The sequence below is a fragment of the Python bivittatus genome, unplaced genomic scaffold, assembly GCF_059951505.1.
Source record: "Python bivittatus isolate LINGU-HERP-01145 unplaced genomic scaffold, Pbiv_v1 ctg000140_np1212, whole genome shotgun sequence".
Lineage (NCBI taxonomy): Eukaryota > Metazoa > Chordata > Lepidosauria > Squamata > Pythonidae > Python > Python bivittatus.
The window spans coordinates 2,079,210-2,095,879 of record NW_028277043.1 but is presented as its reverse complement, the minus strand read 5'-3'; the positions used below and the strand labels follow the sequence as shown (position 1 = coordinate 2,095,879).

Genomic DNA, 16,670 nt, shown 5'->3' with positions numbered 1-16,670 from the left:
TCCATCTTTTTTTTTTTTTTAATTTGTCGTCCCTGCAGTTGTTTAACTTACGTCGGTTTTCTCAAGCTGTGCCTTGGGTGAAGCTGTGTTAAAAATGTTGAAGGCTTTCTTACTTCAACTTAAAGCCTGATTTGGCAGCCAATATTTTGAAGAAGGGCGGTATGTAAGGAACCACTCACCAAATAAATCCGTGCACGTGTTTTTCAAGCATTGCAGAAACCGACCCCTAAATTTAGACGTCTGTTCCAGCCATCGCTTTTCGGTGCTACCATTAGATCGTGTTTTTTCTGGTGTCCTGGGCTGCATGAAGATTTAGATTATGGCTCAGTATGTTGTACAGTCCCCCCCTGCCCCAAAATGTTTAATTCAGGAACCAGGTTATGCATGTTATGTGAACCCAGCTAATTGTGCAAGAACAGTCCTTTCTCCCCTTGCAAATTTCCCATTTCTTTTTTTTGAAAAAGAGGTTGAAAGCAAATGTTCATTGAATGAGTGTAGAAAAGTCAAGAGAAATTTTGGCCAACCGCTAAGGGGGGGTTATCTTAAGTGGTGGGTGGAGCCTAAAACATGTGGGTGGGGCCACTTATTCCCCTCCTTTTTCATATGGCTTTCGTAGTTTTCTGGATTTTTTCTTTTTGCTTCTGACCTCCAGTTGACTCCCTTCTCTGAGAACGATCCAGTGCTGTTGGAAAAGATGCAGGGATTTGAAATTAGGCCAAAGGCTATATTTGACCTAAGTTGCCTTCCCCATCATGATCTATTATAACCCAAGGTTGATGACAAATTTAATTTTTATTGAACTTCCTCCAGTTTTCTGAAGTTGGTAGTTATTTTGGCAGCAGGGGAAGCTGGCTTCAACAGCGAAGTTGCAAATGCAACATGCCCGCGTGTGACCCGGTTTATGACATTTTTCCATCCTAAAGAGTGTATCAACAGAAATCCAGGGCTGCACTATTGGGAAGAAAAAGAAATTTATTTGCGTTTTTTAAAATCAATAAATAATTTACAATATGTACATCAACACCCCATACAATTTCCACACACATAAAATAAGCTGGAAAGGGAGGCAGTGAGTTTGTCATACGCTTTCCCCATCTTTGTTCAGGTTTTTTTTTTAACCCATTGGGTCTTCGTAGGCTGACTTCACTCAGAAGCCAAAATTTGGCTGAACATAATAAAAATAAAGTGCTTTATTAATAATTAGAGGTTTAAGAAATATCCCAACACCTGGGAAATGGTTTTGGAGCTTACCAGAGTTAAGAGAAATAAGCTGAAGGATGGGAGGAGGAGGACAATTGGTTAAGAAAAATCTTCTTTTGCCAATTTGAAAGGTTTTACTGTGTTCAAGGAAGAGTTTTTGATTTATGAAATGCTAAAAAAATCAGCATTTTGATAATTAAGCCAGTGGATCTGGATTAAAATCCCCCTCCCCTTGTATTGACATCATTGGTTGGGGATTATAGGAGTTGTAGTTAGCATGGCTAGAAATATCCAGGTTGGAGGAAGACTGTGAGATAAACCATTTTTGAGAAAAATGTCATGTGAGGGGCAAGTTCTCACCTTCGTTCCAAATAGGGTGGTAAATCTCAGCTTTCCATTGCTGACTGTTTTAATTCAGCCAAAGATTTCTATATATATATGGTTTGTCCATTTCCTTAAACTCTACATGGGCAAAACATAAAAAGTCACACTGTATTTCTTCACATCTTTTGCCACAGCTTTGATGAAGCCACAGGAGATAATGATGGAAATTTGGAGAAGAGTCTTGAAAAAGCTTGGTGACTGTTGTGGTAATGACCAAGTTATGATTGTACTTCAGAATGGAATGGAAATGGGTGCCATTGGTTGATCCAAGCATGCATGAATTATGAAGGCAAGCTGATTTTCACTCTTCACAGTCATTCATCTCTGCGATCTACCTACTATCTTGGATTATTCATGTTTCTCAGGCCAGACTTGCCTGAAAATCTATCTAAATAGGGTCAATGGCAGTAGATGTTGGCAACCAGGCATTGTGTGGGCAAAATGGGGGCCCCAGTATTCAGAGCTCTGTAATTAAATAAAGATCATGGCAGCCAACCTAGGACATCAGTTGGACTAGTACCAAGTCGGATTTCCTATCTTTGTTCTCCAAATGTGTTGGGATGTCCAACCCATGGTCAGAAAGACCTAGTCGCGCAGACATCTATTAGGAGTCACAATGATGCCAGAATGTCATCTGTGTTGTGATTTTAATTCAGATGCAATTATTATGATGTGTGTGGTGTCATTCTGATGTGTGTGATGTCACTGCAGTTTCTATTGCACACCTGTATCAGGTTGGAGAAGGTTTGTCTAGATCACTGTTGTCCAAACTTGGCCACTTTAAGATGAGTGGACTTCAACTCCCAGAATTCCCCAGCCAGCCAAGTTTGGACAACACTGGTCTAGATGATAGTTTTGCAGTAATTTTCAGAGCAGCTACAGTTACAGCATCTTGGTAGTGACAACACTATGGGATGAACCCTAACCCTGACTTGGTAGACATTCTGATCTACCATTCTAGCAAAATCACAGCACTGTTTGGTTACAGTACTTTGTAGCTGAATTTAGGCAGACAGGTACTGTATTAAGCAAGAAGACCTATCTTGACTTCCCAGTCTTCTGAAAATAACTCCTTCAAAGATGTGGGAAGCTCCAGACCTCAGTGATAGTACCCAGACTCCTCTGTGACCTCCCCCAAGTGAACCCAGTTTGGTTTTCTCAAAATTGATACAAAGCAATGGAGAAGACAATCATGACCACTGATGAACAAACAAATAGAAGTAATAAAATTGTTCCTTTAAATATTTTAGGAAGGAAGCAGGGGAATTGCGTCTCTCTGCCCATTCACACTAGACCCACACAACACTCTGTGTATCATAACAAGCAAACATCTGCATCCAGTGGCTACACCATTGTGTGTCTTTGCTGAATGGAAATGACCCATGGTAAAACTGGGATGAAAAGAACAGAGCTGGACAATGGAGATTGGGCAACTGGACTTGGTTCATGGTACAAGCAAGTGGTTGATTCCTCCAAGAAGAACTTGCTCTGTGGTCTTTGGATCCACCAAAGGACTAAGAGGAAGAGACAACAGGAAGCTGATGAAAGACAGAAGGGTCTAGCATAGCAAAACTACCCCATGTGAGATTTAGTATGTGTACAACTTATTGCATGTACAAAACATATAAAGGGTGGGCAGATGATCATATGGGTGTTCATGCTTGAAGCGTAGAAAAAAATTAGGGCTTTGTGTATGTCTGGATGTCCCTCTGGTGTGGTGATGGTATGGCCTTTGTGCTGATAGGGCTCACAACTTAGGAACAGGCTGAACTCACTCTCAAAGGGTTCCCACAAAACTGGCATGGTGGCAATGTATACAACAAACATACACAGTGCATCCCCTTCACAAGGATGGGGAAACACCCACCATGGTTTGTCCAGGACAGCAAGGGACCAGGATAAATTTTACGATGAGAGACTTCTCATTTGAGACTTACCTAAACTCAACAGAATGTTTAAGAGATTCCTTGGCTCAGGCATTTTACAAAGAAAAACATGGGAGAATCAGATGTAAAGAGAATACATCTTGTAAAATGGTGTTTCCAAAATACTGAGGCAGACCTTCTATCTCCACTTTCATCCCTAAAATAAAATAATGGCACTGTTCATTTTCAGTCCCCCCAAGGGGTTCATCTGAAGCATGCAACTCTTTCCGGGAAACGCACACCCTGTTTTTTGTGTAAATTGCTCATCAGTTCGGAGTGAGCCTCCTGATGGTAACACAGGACCAGAACGGTAATGCAACCTACTCAGCAGGCAGCTTTCTTGGCAGAGGGGGTGACTGGAACAGTTCATCATGCCCACTGCAGAAGCAGGAAGGAACAACTCATCAGGGAATAAGGGGCAGCTGCAGTCTGGAAACAGTCACCTTCTGCCATTGAAAAAGAGGTCCCACCTCTCCTATGGATTGGCATGGTTTGTTTTCCAGAATGAGAGACTTGGGGATTATGTAAACTAGAAGCTTTGCACCTAGAAGTGGCACAGGCTGGAGTAATACTGGCCTAGTTCCCTAGCTTATTCTCCTGAGGAGCAGAACAGGAGTGGACAATGAGTCGTGGTTCTTGAACCATGCCCAAGATTTGGAGAGGAATGCAATCAGCTCAGGCTGCCCCTGAAACCAGGTCAGAGCACCCACTGCCTCCCAGTTCATTCTCCACTGAAGTGAAATGAAGCCATTTCCTATGAAGAAGACCAAAATGGAGTGGGTGGGGAAGGAAGTGGGGTGCTGTCTGCCCAGAGGAGGCAAGGGACAGAATCAAAACCCTGCAAATTGGTTCACACGTACCATCCCTCTGGAAGGGGAGGGAAATACTGTACACCCGCTCGACCCACCCACCCACCCAACAGCTGCCAGCAGCTGCCCAAGCCAGATTGGAGAGAGGCATGCACCGGCAGGCATCCATGCCCAAGGATGCAACCCCATGAACCAATTTCTCATGAGCAGGATGGAAAGGGAGACCCCCAAGGCAATGAGACTCTGCCCATGTCCGGCCCACTTAGGGACTATTTGAACAGTCTTCTGTTGTTCCCAAGCCACTATTCGCACAATTATAAACTTATTTCCAGAAGTAACAATTCTGGTTGCCTCTCCAAACACTATTATACAAATGCCATTGTCATGTCCACCACAACCATTTGTAGTACAGCGAAAAGGACATCTGAGAGAAGGTGAGAAAGAAGAGCTTTCCATCATCTATAGCAACTGGAGGAGGAAGAAATGTAGCTCATGTGACCTCTAGTCTCCTGAAAACTCTTCCACGTGGAGAAACCTTCGTTGGCAGGAAGATCCAAACTCATTCAATGTGGTGTTTTCTGGAAATATCTGGGTCAATGTACACAAGCTCCCGGTTGCGTCAGTCTCACACCTCACACAAGCCATAATTTTGTTCCTCAGTTTCCCAGCTCAACCAGGTGTGTCTATGCACATCTATAAGAAAAGGGCTGGACTTTGATTCAAGCATAGGAATGCCAAGAGTGAAAGAAACAGAGCCACGGAAGGCTCTAAGCTGGCCATATTGCCTGACTCCAAGTGTCGTGTCCTTTCAAACAGATGAAGCTTGTCTTTGTTGGAGTGGAGCATCTTGACATCTTCAAAAGCATAATAAGCAGCAAGGGTAAAGTTGACGTCGCCTGTAGTCAAGAGGTCAAAGACACAGGACTGGAAGTACAAGTCCTCTACTGGAAGTTTCTCTTTGCATTTGGCTGTGGCTGTTTCGTAGGTGAATGCCTCTGGTGAAGAAGGTAGGTTTGAGCCTTTCCGGTGGGGGCGGTTTTCAGTAGCCTTTGGGGTGGAATGGAAGGCATGGAAGTCTATCTGCTGGTTGAGTGGACAACCCCGGAGGCAGAGATAGAGGCCCTGGTTGTCTCCATCCTCCACAGCTTTCACGACCTCCTCTGGCATCCGGACGGCAAAGGTGAGGTAGCGGCCGACTTGCCTCACCACGATGGTGGTGCCAATGTATTTGGCCTGAATTTCAATGTGTTGGCCAGACACCTTCTCGGTGATCTTCAGGCTGTTAGCACCATGCTTGTCACCGCCATTCTTGGAGCCATCAGCAAAGGCTGCTGGGAGTTCATCCATCTCTGCCTGGTACACCTTTTGATCCACACACTCCTGGAAGCTCTTGAAAATGATAGTGAGCTGGTGGGAATGGAAGGCAAAATGTTACTGACATTGGCAAGATGATTTGGATCTGTTCATAACCCACCCATGTTTGTTGTACCAGGCCTGAATGCTCCATTTCTCTCTTTTGCTTCTCCTAAAATATTTTTAATGGTTAACCCCCAAGGGCCAGAGGGATGTGACCAGTGATTTTATGATGCCATTGAACAGGGCGAGGCCAAATTTTTCAGCTGACTGGAAGAGTTGGACACTTTTAAGGGGGAGCCCCCTTTGGGCCTTTAAACCCCTTCAAAGTAGGAAAAACCACCTGATTCAAGGTATTTCAGCTGGAGAGTGAAACAAAAGCTCTGAGCCACTGCAAGTCTTCTTAAATCCCCCAAGCCAGGATGTGCTGGAGTCTCTTGGACCACAGAAGAATGCGTGAAGGCTTCCAGAACAAGCCATCAAGGCCTCACATCCATCATGACATCATTGCACAATAACACAAATTGTATATAGTGAAGCAAAAAAAAAAAAAAGTAAGGGGGCCACACACTGCCCACTTCTACTACGTGGCTTTTTATTATTTAAAAATTTCTTACGGCCATCTAATAAAACTGTAGGCAGCAGCCATTTATATTACCACTAATCGTTTGAAAAATATTGCATCTAATCCAGACCTTAAGTGCCAACTCGACTGTAATTCGGCCCTAAGTTTTTGCCCAGTTTGAAATTTCACAAACAGAAGTTATGAAGTATTTATATGTGCAATGTGTCAATGTATTTCAATCATGTATTTACACAATTAAAAATAATTAGTAACTTTAAAGTGTTAACTTTCCCCAAAAGTTAGTGTGTGTGTGTGTGAGAGAGAGAGAGAAAGAGAGAGAAGTTCTAATGAACAATAATAAAGTAAATAATGGAGACTGAAGATCTAACCCAGCCTCCAATTATGTTAGAACTTCACTTCCAGAATTCCCATGTAGGATGTTGGAATCTCAACAGATTTGGAACACGTCTCATTGGCCAAGGCTGATAATTAACGCCATTATTTCTCTGATGGCTTGCTGCTATCCTTCCATCCATCCATCCATCCATCCATCCATCCATCCATCCATCCATCCATGTTTTCAATTTACATGTCTGCCCATCTCAAATTCATGACTCTGGGTAATGAATAGCAGTTAAATAATATTATAATGGTATGCTATATGATGTTTGAAAATACAGTCTTTTTCTAGACTGACTCACAAGACTTCAGTTCATTTTATTAGTATTTTTTCCCTGGGGATCACTATTCTCTTGCTATTATTTATTTATTGCGTTGATAGCCCACTTGGAAGCATACTTGGGGAAGGCCCCTAATTTCATCCCCTTAACAAACTGATGCAGTAGATGGGCTGAGAGTGACTGGCCCCCAACCTCCGGAGGCCTCTGGGTTCAAGTGGAAAGTTGATCCTGCATCTGTTCAGTCATTAACTATCACACCCTACCAGCTCCTGTTAGTTCTTGAAGCAGCTGAAGCAGGCACTTACTTGCAAAAGTTATGGGATGTTAACAATATTATTTTGTACCAGTTACCATTGCTTAATTGTGAAGTCTTAGACCTGCATTACATTGTGTTAAATCTCAGTATTATTTTTCTTATATCTTTATAGCATTTAACAAGACAAATTTATATCTGATCTTTCATGCCGTATTATTCCTACTTATGCTTTCAGTATATTAAAACATCCTTACAGAAGAAAGGGAGATCAGAAACAAGATGCGTTTACTCTCCAAGTAATTGCTTCTTTGCAAACAGCAGTTAGAACCCACTTAATGCACGAATCTAGACAAACAAATTGCTAATATCAGTAGTTCTAGCCTGCCCTGCTCTTAAAATGGCTCTGAACAGCATTTATTTTTCAAACATCCCACTTCTCCAAATTTTGTCATGCCTTTCTTGGCTGGAAAAAAAAAATAATCAAAAAAGCATATTTTCAAAATGACTTTTTTAAATAGTTCATGCAGAAATAGAAGATGGATTTCTGAATGACATAGACTGGAATATTGATCTAGCTGTCCCTTAATTCAGCCCAGGCTTCTGTTTATTTGCTTTTAAATGCATGTTTTAAATAAAGCAAAACAAAAAAAAAAAGGTCATTTTAAAAAGAGATGCAAAATAATAGTTTATTGGCTAAAGGCTTTAGGGAAACATTGTGCTAATTTCTACGGCTGTATTTGCAAAGTAGGTGCCGCCTATATTTGTGCAAAATGAGTTTTGGTTTTTCTCTCCAAGTTGTTCTTTCCCAATTCATCTTCCTGTTTGACAGTGACACACATGGCTTTGCTTTACGACTTGCAACAGACATTCAGGATTAATCATATTAATAAATCCAAATATTGCAACTGGCAACAGACATTCAGGATTAATAATATTAATAAAGCTAAATATTGCAATTCGCAACAGACATTAGGATTAATCATATTAATAAATCCAAATATTTATTGTTCAATAACTGCAGAGCCATTGAACCGAAGAGGTCATTAACAGCGCAGGAGTGAAACCGAGGACCACATTTGGCACAACTGCCAGGACCCGTACAATGTACAAGGGTTGAAATCCTGCTTGTTGCTGCCAGGTAATCTTCCAGCGCCCCCAACAGTGGTGGTCAATTTCACCCCCATCATGTAACCCCAGGGGTACAAGAGAAATGACCAACATAGGCCCTGTGCCATCTCGCCATAAGCTCCACCCCTTTGGGATGTTCCTGTGACATCCCAACATGCACGCAAAAGAGTAGATCCACACTGGCTTCATTGGACTGGTTTTGAACTCCCATGGATGCTACAGAGACAAAAGAAGGTAGGGCCCATATCACATGGTATGAATGATCTGATTGGACACAAAGGACTAAGGGCCAAGGCTGCCTAAAGGCCTTGGGTACCCAGAGGCTTCCAGATGCTGTTAAAAATGGTAATTCTTAATGTGGTAGGTCATGATGAATTGCATGATTAGACAGCCATCACGTTTAACTGTGATTTTCATTACGGATGCAAAGTCTCCCTTGCATCAAACTGAAGTCCCTGTCACTTCACTGATACGTCCATGTAGTTTCTTGCCTTTTTTGTGGGATGTTATTTTGACTTCCCAGTCTAGCCTACAACTTTGGGATTTCTTACGGGTTCAAGAATTAACAGGTCTGATCTGCTACTTCAAGATGATCCAAGGTGAACTGGGTGCTGCCTTGCTGCTGCTTGAATTTAACTAAGTGTACCTGCAAGTAGGAGGACACCAGGTTTAGAGACGTCTCCTGATCCAATCCTCTACTTCTCAGAATGCACAATACAGCAAAGTCCAGAAGCTTTAGTCTGGAAAATGCTGCATATCCTGACACAAGGTAAGCCAGTTCATGAATATAAGAAGGCTATTAGAGACAGTAGCTGGTTCACACAACACATGCATCCAGCTCAGTTACAGGAGCAGAAACTGCATTCCTGTAAGAGGCTTTTGTGATGTAGCTTTTTGTCCATCCCCTTGTTTAGTTTAAAGTTCAAGGTACTGCATGAACTGAAAAAAAACTCACTCCCTAAACTCAGCATGCTGTATGAACAATGCTCAAGGAATTGGAGGAGGACCGGAGCCCAAAGCCCACTTGATGAAAGCAGCTTTCCCAAAATGTCCACAAGGGGACAGATTCCCAAAGCCATGGCTATGCTACGGGGACATTCCTACCTTGGTGGTGGCTGTTGCCAGGGAGCCAGGCAAGACAGGGGTGTTGGTGACCTGCACATTCAGGTAGTTGTTGTCAATGAGCGGCCAGGCCCCCTGGACTTTGCATGTCTGGAAGCTGTCTGAAAACGTCCGCAGGTGCGGGTCTCCAAACAGCCCGCAGTGGGTGTAGTTGGGACGCAAGGAATGTTTGTGGAAGCTACGTTCATAATGACAGCTCTCCGGGCTGTCAGAGCGCTCCTGGCTGTCACCCCGGGGCAGCGGGGGGAGGCGGGGCTGGGAGGTGGGCCCATCTTTGGAGCAGTTGTGTTGGGTCATGAGATCATCGATGCCATGGACTGCAGAATGGTAGAAGAGGTCTCCCCGGCAGGTGCGAGCCGTGTGGTGGGTGCAGAGAGCGTAGGCCCGCAGGGCAGTACAGAACTCAGGAGCTTCCTCAGGGCCTGGGGGCTGTGTCCCCGATGTGGCGGCCAAAAATTCAGAGTTGCACTTCATGATCTTGCATGGAGACATCACTAAGAGAAAGAGATAGAAGAACATACATGTTGGAAGTGTCTAGTGAGGCTTTCTGATTCACACACATTTCTTAAATCTTGATCCACCCAGAATCTAGGATCCCATTCAACAGTATGAGCTGGACTTAGCAGTAGAGCATCTGTTTGGCAAAAAAACTCTGGTCTCTGGGATCCTCAGCTGGGATTAGGGTCACCAACCATTTTGGCTTCCTTGAAAGCAATTTCACTTTGGGAAAGGGATGTAGCACAGCAGCTGACCACATGCGTTCCACATCAAAATTTCCAAGTTCAGTGTTAGGACTGGGGTGGGGGAAGAGAACATGAGCATGCTCCGAAACTTGGAGAACATGAGCATACTAATTACCACAGCTCCAGTTGAAATCTGTCATGAGATTTTACTTGTTGGTTTGATTTGAATTTGCCATTTGATTTGAGAATCTGCATAAGTGATTTGAAGACTGGATTCAAAAGATGCTTCTGTGGAGTAAAAATCCAGCAAATCTTTGAACAGATTTGAAAACCTCCAACTGCATGCACTGAATCATTTGCTGACTCATTCAAATAGCACTTCAACCAAATTGCTTTCACACTGATGAGATTTCACCTGGCTCTGCTGGAAACTGAGTCAGTGGGGTTTGACATTACAGAAGTAGGAAAAACATGGCCTGGGTGCCCCTTCCAGATGTGAGAACTCCATTCGCAGAATTCTTCAACCAGGGGCCACTGCTGACAATTCTGGAAGTGGAAGTCCATACATCATGTATGGAAAAACTGATCTCTCTGTAAGAAGGTGCTTATAGGCTGGGTTCATGCAATACATTTAACCTGTTTCCTGTAATAACCAACTTGTTATTACAGGAAGCACTAAACAAGCCAAATGTCTTGGTTAAACATGGGCAAATGCAGTCTTATATTCTAGAGCGGGCTGTAAAAGGAAAAGTGGAAAGCCACAGAAATGGCTGGGTCCACGAGTTAATGCAGTGAAAGACCTCATCATAGAATTCCTGACCTTACTGTTCTTTCTCTAAAGGGTTAATGAGCTTGCAGGTTTGATGAAAAATAAAATTACCTTCCTCTGCACAAACTAGGCAGTGGGTGGTGGTGGGGAAGAGTTGGAACTCAAGGAGAGACTGCACAAGGCCCACAGGGGGAGATGTTTCTCTACAGATTTTACAGATTTCAGCTGAAGGAATGAATATATAACATGCTTGCTATTTCACTCATCTCTCCATATAAGGCCAAATTTCCAAAGGCAGGTGTCATGCATAAACTCAGCAAGCCTGTCTGTCCTTGTGCATGTGTGTGTGCACGCAGAGGAGTATACATCAGGTCTACGTGAGTGGGAAAGAGATCAAAACAGACGACAACCAAGCTGTTCTTCTCAATGTTGCAGACATGGAAACCCTAGGGAGCCCACGTTGCATCAGATCTAACAATTCTGTCTTCCTGCTTTCCAGATCTGGTACGCATCCAATTTTATTGGGTCTATAACTCTCAGGATTCCCAGCTAGGAAACCTTTGTGGTGTGGTCCCGCCATACCTAGACACGTTTTCATGTTGCCAGAAAAGATGATTCTTGGAAGCCAAGAACTTTTCTCTGTTGTTTTCCTGCAACAACTAGTCATTTGGAGCTCTCTTATTCTTTTATGTGCTTAATAATTCCTGACAAACTCTCTTCTCTCTCTGCACTGGATGGTCCTCTGCTAAAGCCATCCAGCTTGGGGCACCACAGCTTCTTACGGTAGAAGGTTCCAGGGTTAACCATCTACTGATCAACCAAATAACTCGACAACTTACTTGTTGGCACTTATTCTCTTGAAACCCTGTGACAATGTTTCAACCAGGGTAGCTCAAAAGAATTCAAGGAATTAAGCAAGTGTGTCTTTAATTCACAATCACGCAACCAAATCCAGCTTGTTTCACACATGTTTAACCAGGTTGATTACAAACCAAGCAGCTCCCTTTGAACCACCCGCTAAGCTGGGTTTTCAGCTTTGGGGTTTTTTGGGGGTGGTGTAAATCCAGCCCACTCAGTTTATGACTCAAAGGGCTGGGTGAACTCAGAGAATGCACTGATGTGATATGCATGTTAAGCATGTTGTGTGATTCTATCCTTAGAAACCATAATTAGACTAGCATTCACTTTGAGAGCCAGCATCAGCTCCTTTTTCTTCCTAACTTCCTGCCCCCCCATTCATCAGAGATTTGGGACACAGAGCCACGCTGAGTTTTTTCTGGCAAATAGCCCGTGCAGCTGTTAGACCACATTCTGCATCTTCTCCGAGCACAAACGCTTTTGTGACTCAGGCTTTTTGGACAGAGAGCAGGAAGCAAAGATTACATTGCTTGTCAGGAGAGGTTCAGGCCATGGGAGGAAAGGCGCATGGAAGCCAAAGAGCAATGCAAGGAAATCTCTGATGACAAGTGACTGGACTTCTCACAATTCGACCAGACAAATCCAGGCTGGAGAACGAAAGCCAGAAGATAATGCAGGCTGGGGAGCAGGTTAAGAATTAGCACTGCAGGGAGCAGCATCTAGCTGGCCTTGACCGGGCTTGAAAAAACACTAAGCAGGATCAGACCTAGTTATGTCATGTTAGATGTTTAGTACTGCAATGTGTTGAGTTCTGTTAGGGTCTTTAAAAGGCTGGTGGGGAGGGCGGTGGATGTGGTCATTTTTTAATTTTATTTTTTTATTTGGCTTAGTTTTAATTCTGTCACTCTCATTTTTAGCATTGCACAATTCTTTTCTACTGACAGTCTTCTATATACTGTTTATGTTTTGTAATCCTTACAAATAAATCAAATAATTTTTTAAAGGATCAGACCTGGTTAATAATTGAATGGAAGACCCCCAGAATATGCAAGCACTAGAATGGGAAGTTATTAAAACAAATCTCAGAAGAAGCCAATAAACTTCCATACGGTTGCTGAGAAAACTACATGGCGGGTTCATGAATAAGACTGACTTATTTATTAGGCACAATAGGCACAGTGTCCAGGGATTACAAATGTTTAGGGGGGTTTTTATAACAAAAGAATAAAGATGAAATAGAAGTTACTTATTTTTGTGTCTTTTTATAAATACTTATGTTCATGCCTTCATAAAAAACAGCCAGGAAAGACACACAACATATGAACATCAAACCTATGATCTTATTTGCAACCTAGAGGGATAGGCTGAATACCACAATTTAGTAACCTCGACGACACGTGACAGACATCTTAATTAATTGGCACCAACTGATTATTACAAAATAATACATATACATGATTTATGATTCCCTATTTCTTTCTGAAAAACCAAATAAAGTATTGAAAATGGTTTCAAATGTCATTTTTAATACTATTATTTTTATGGAGGGAGGGGCCCATGAAAGTCAGAACGCAGCCCTCTGGATTTGAGGTCCACTGGAGAGAAATTTTACCTTTACAGATTTGTTGCCTGAGTTACAAATCTGGAAGCCCCTGTCATGGATTCAGTCTGAAGAAGGAGCACAACTTGGAGAAGAACTGTGTCTATTGCAATAATTGTTGGGTGCCTGCTTTACAAGTAAGAGGGACCTTGAACAATAGGAAAGCAAGGATTTTTTATAGAAGTTGAGGGCTACAAAGCGGGAAATCCTACGGATCTGGTTTACTGGCCAGTTTGGGGAAGTTAGGCAGGTCCATGTACCTGGGGGGAGTTCTATTGTTAGGCAAAATGGGCCTTTGAGGAGGGCAGCAGAGCTGAAGAAGTCCATTGTTAAAGAGATGGAATGTTGAGGTCATCAGCTGATGGAGGATGGAACATGAATGGCCTCCATCAGCTGATAGAGGATGGAACATGGATGGTCTCCATCAGCTGATGGAGGACAGAACATGGGTGGAAGATGGTCATCAGCTGATGGAGGAGTGGGACTTCTCTATGTTGCACTTGCAAGGGCTGCCCTTGGGCTGTACCGTGAGCTGGTGAGGAGCTTCTATTATTCGGTTTGATGGGAGTGCAAGGGGGCTGGGGAGCTTTTTCTGGGGCAGGGAAGGTCAATTTGGGTCTGATAGGATTAGGCAGAGATGAACTGGGTTTGAACCTGGTCATCTCCAAAAGACAAGGGGAGGGGGAAGGGTGCAGTCTCCATTTTGTTAGATTTATTTTCTCCACTACAGCTCCTGATTTGAATCTTATCTCTGCAAGAGACAAATCACTTGTCCCTCACCAGGTGGGCCTCTAGTGTTCTCCCACAGACCAATTTAGAATCCCACCAGATTGTTAAGCACATCTACCTAGATCTCCAAATTGGTGAGTCTATCAACTTTGTGAGGGTTATGGAGTGTAAATGAGAGATCTGGTGCCTCGCCAGAAGGACAGGTCCGTTGCACAACCAGCTGCAGTGATTTCTACATTTGAAACATCCCTCTTTTTAACTAAGAGGCAAAGAAAAGGATCGCTTTGGCATTTGTTCAACACTCGTTGGGCTGTTAATAAATCTGAAAGCTTTATCTGGAGCATCCTGTCCTGAAATCATGCTGAAAAAGACACACTGCACTTCCCTCCCTAGCATCTGAGCTCCCCCCCTCCAAAAAAAAAAAAAAATCCTAGCCAAATACTTCTGACAGCAGGCAGGGCTGGCACAGCTCTGGAGGAACACATTTGAACAGAAGCCAAGGCACTCTGTTTGTTCAATTCTGCATAATCCATTTTCCATCGACTCAGAAATGCATTTGGGTTTCAGCCATGGATGACTTAGCATAGGAGCAAGCTGCCTTGCGTCTGCTGCTTGGAAAATTAACAGAAAAAGGGGGAGAACATCGGGGGGGGGCAGCCGAGTCTGTCCTGGGCCCGGCATTTCCCCAAATAATTGTCTGTTATTTGCAAGCAAAGCAAAAGTGTTTATATATAGGATGCAATTCTGCACAGCCCCCACCCCATGAAAAATAAAACTGATACAGAAAATGAGGTAGAAAAGCTCTTGAGCATTTCAGCTCTCATTCATTTAATTTTCTTAAGAGCCACCAGATTCTAGTCCTTTTGGTTGATCTGACAATCTGCCCACATTGGCACCAAACACTGTATTTCGAAGTGGCTCATTGAATGAGCCACAAGTAGCTGCATTCACACAACACGCCAAGGCATCCGTTTAGCAAACCACTGAGTTCACAAGACATCTATATGGACAGCAAAGGAATCGTACTGTGGCTTAGTGGCTTTTTTGCGTGAACCATACTAACCCCACATTGAGCGGACGATCCTTGCTGAGATCTGCAAGTTGGCTAAGCAGGTTTCTGGGGGGACCGTTGGCTAACCGTCAATAAAGCCAGAAGAAACGATGCAGCAGAATTGGCAGAACGATGCCAAGGAAAGTTATACCAGTGTCCTCAATGAGCATAAATGCCAGGCAAGTCCCAGAATTTGTATTTTCTGAGTGCAGAGTATTCTTTGGATCACAGAGCATCCACAGTCTTCCTTTTCCATGGAGGTTAAGTCATCCTTAACATACTCCACCAGAGGCATCCACGAAGAAGAGTCAAGATGGCTGCCATTGTGCAAGCAACATGTAAAGGGGGCGGGGCTTCAATCACACGGTTGTGGCTGCCATCTTGACTTTTTTGACCCACCCACACCCAGACACCCCGGCATTCCACTAGCCCCAATTATGCTCTATCTATTCACAGAAGAGAAAATGCTGACGCACAACATGCATACCTCCAAATCTCTGACTATACCTCCCAGTGTCCCCAGCCAGCGTGGGCAAGAGCAAGAGATGCTGTAAGAGGTTAGTTGCAACATCAAGGCTCATGTGCTAGGTGCCCAATGCCCAAACACCCATTTACACGTAAACTCTGGTTTTCCTTTGCCCCAAGAGCCATGGCCATCTGCCTTCAGATGTGGCTGAGTTCACCCCACACATGAGTCCAGCTTAACAGACATGTGGTCCTTTCTGTTACAACCAGCTGATCTCTTCAAGCCATAACATGATTTGCTAAGCTGCAGCACTTTATGGCAGCACAGGAAATCAGTTTTGCAGCGTGTTGTGACTTATCTCTGATAAACATCATCAGCCAAACCACTAGGGAGCTTCACAGCCCCAATCCAACCTCACGAGGGTGGTGGACACGCCTGCCTTTGAATGGGGAGCTGGAGCTGAAGAAAGGTAGCCCACCTCCCACCCTGTTCTGGTCACTCTGGGCTGAAAAGGACTTGCTGCTTTCTAGAAGCCATCCAGTTGCTGGCCCTTTGACCTGTGAACAGCAGCCAAAGAAGACCTGAGCATCCCATCCCTCTGGCAGCACAAAAGAAGGGGGCAGAGATCTCGTAAAGAACTAAGGGAGAGTCACAGCAGAGGCAAAGATCCCTGAAACAACAGCTCTGAAACACTGGAGACAATGGAAGCTGACCCGCCAAGGGTAGCCGGCAAAGAGAAAAAAAAGGAAGAAGAGGAAAGAAAGCAGGAGACCCATAAATTTCCCATCCTGTGCAAAGGGATCGGGTCAGGTTTCATTGGCAAGAGCGGGGGAAGAGGCGTGAGTGGAGGAAAATAGAGCCAGCATTCCTAAAATGGTGATTTTATTGTGTGTAACCAAAAAAAAAAGTGGGGGAGGAGGAGAGGTAGGAAGCCAGGTTGAGTTGGGGTTCCAGGATGGAAAGTGATGGAATGGGTGGACCAGGCACTTTCCCAAGCTCCTAGTATGCACAGCCCATCCTAGGACATCCAACCGACTCCCCCAACCGGATCCAAAATGCAGAGGGACTGCAAAGGCGCCCTGAAGATCTTCC

At 43.8% G+C, this 16,670-nt stretch overlaps 1 protein-coding gene across 1 annotated transcript in view; it reads right to left on the bottom strand.

Moving 5' to 3' along the window:
• Nucleotides 1–960: 960 nt before the first annotated feature.
• Nucleotides 961–16,670, bottom strand: part of RGMA (repulsive guidance molecule BMP co-receptor a) — a 30,874-nt gene continuing 15,164 nt past the window's right edge. The window contains exons 2-3 of the mRNA XM_088136430.1: nucleotides 9,405–9,916; nucleotides 961–5,725 (exon numbers count right to left, since the gene is read on the bottom strand). Coding sequence (XP_087992556.1) covers nucleotides 5,012–5,725; nucleotides 9,405–9,916 — 1,226 coding nt within the window. The 3' untranslated portion in view covers nucleotides 961–5,011. The remainder of the gene's footprint in view (nucleotides 5,726–9,404; nucleotides 9,917–16,670) is intronic.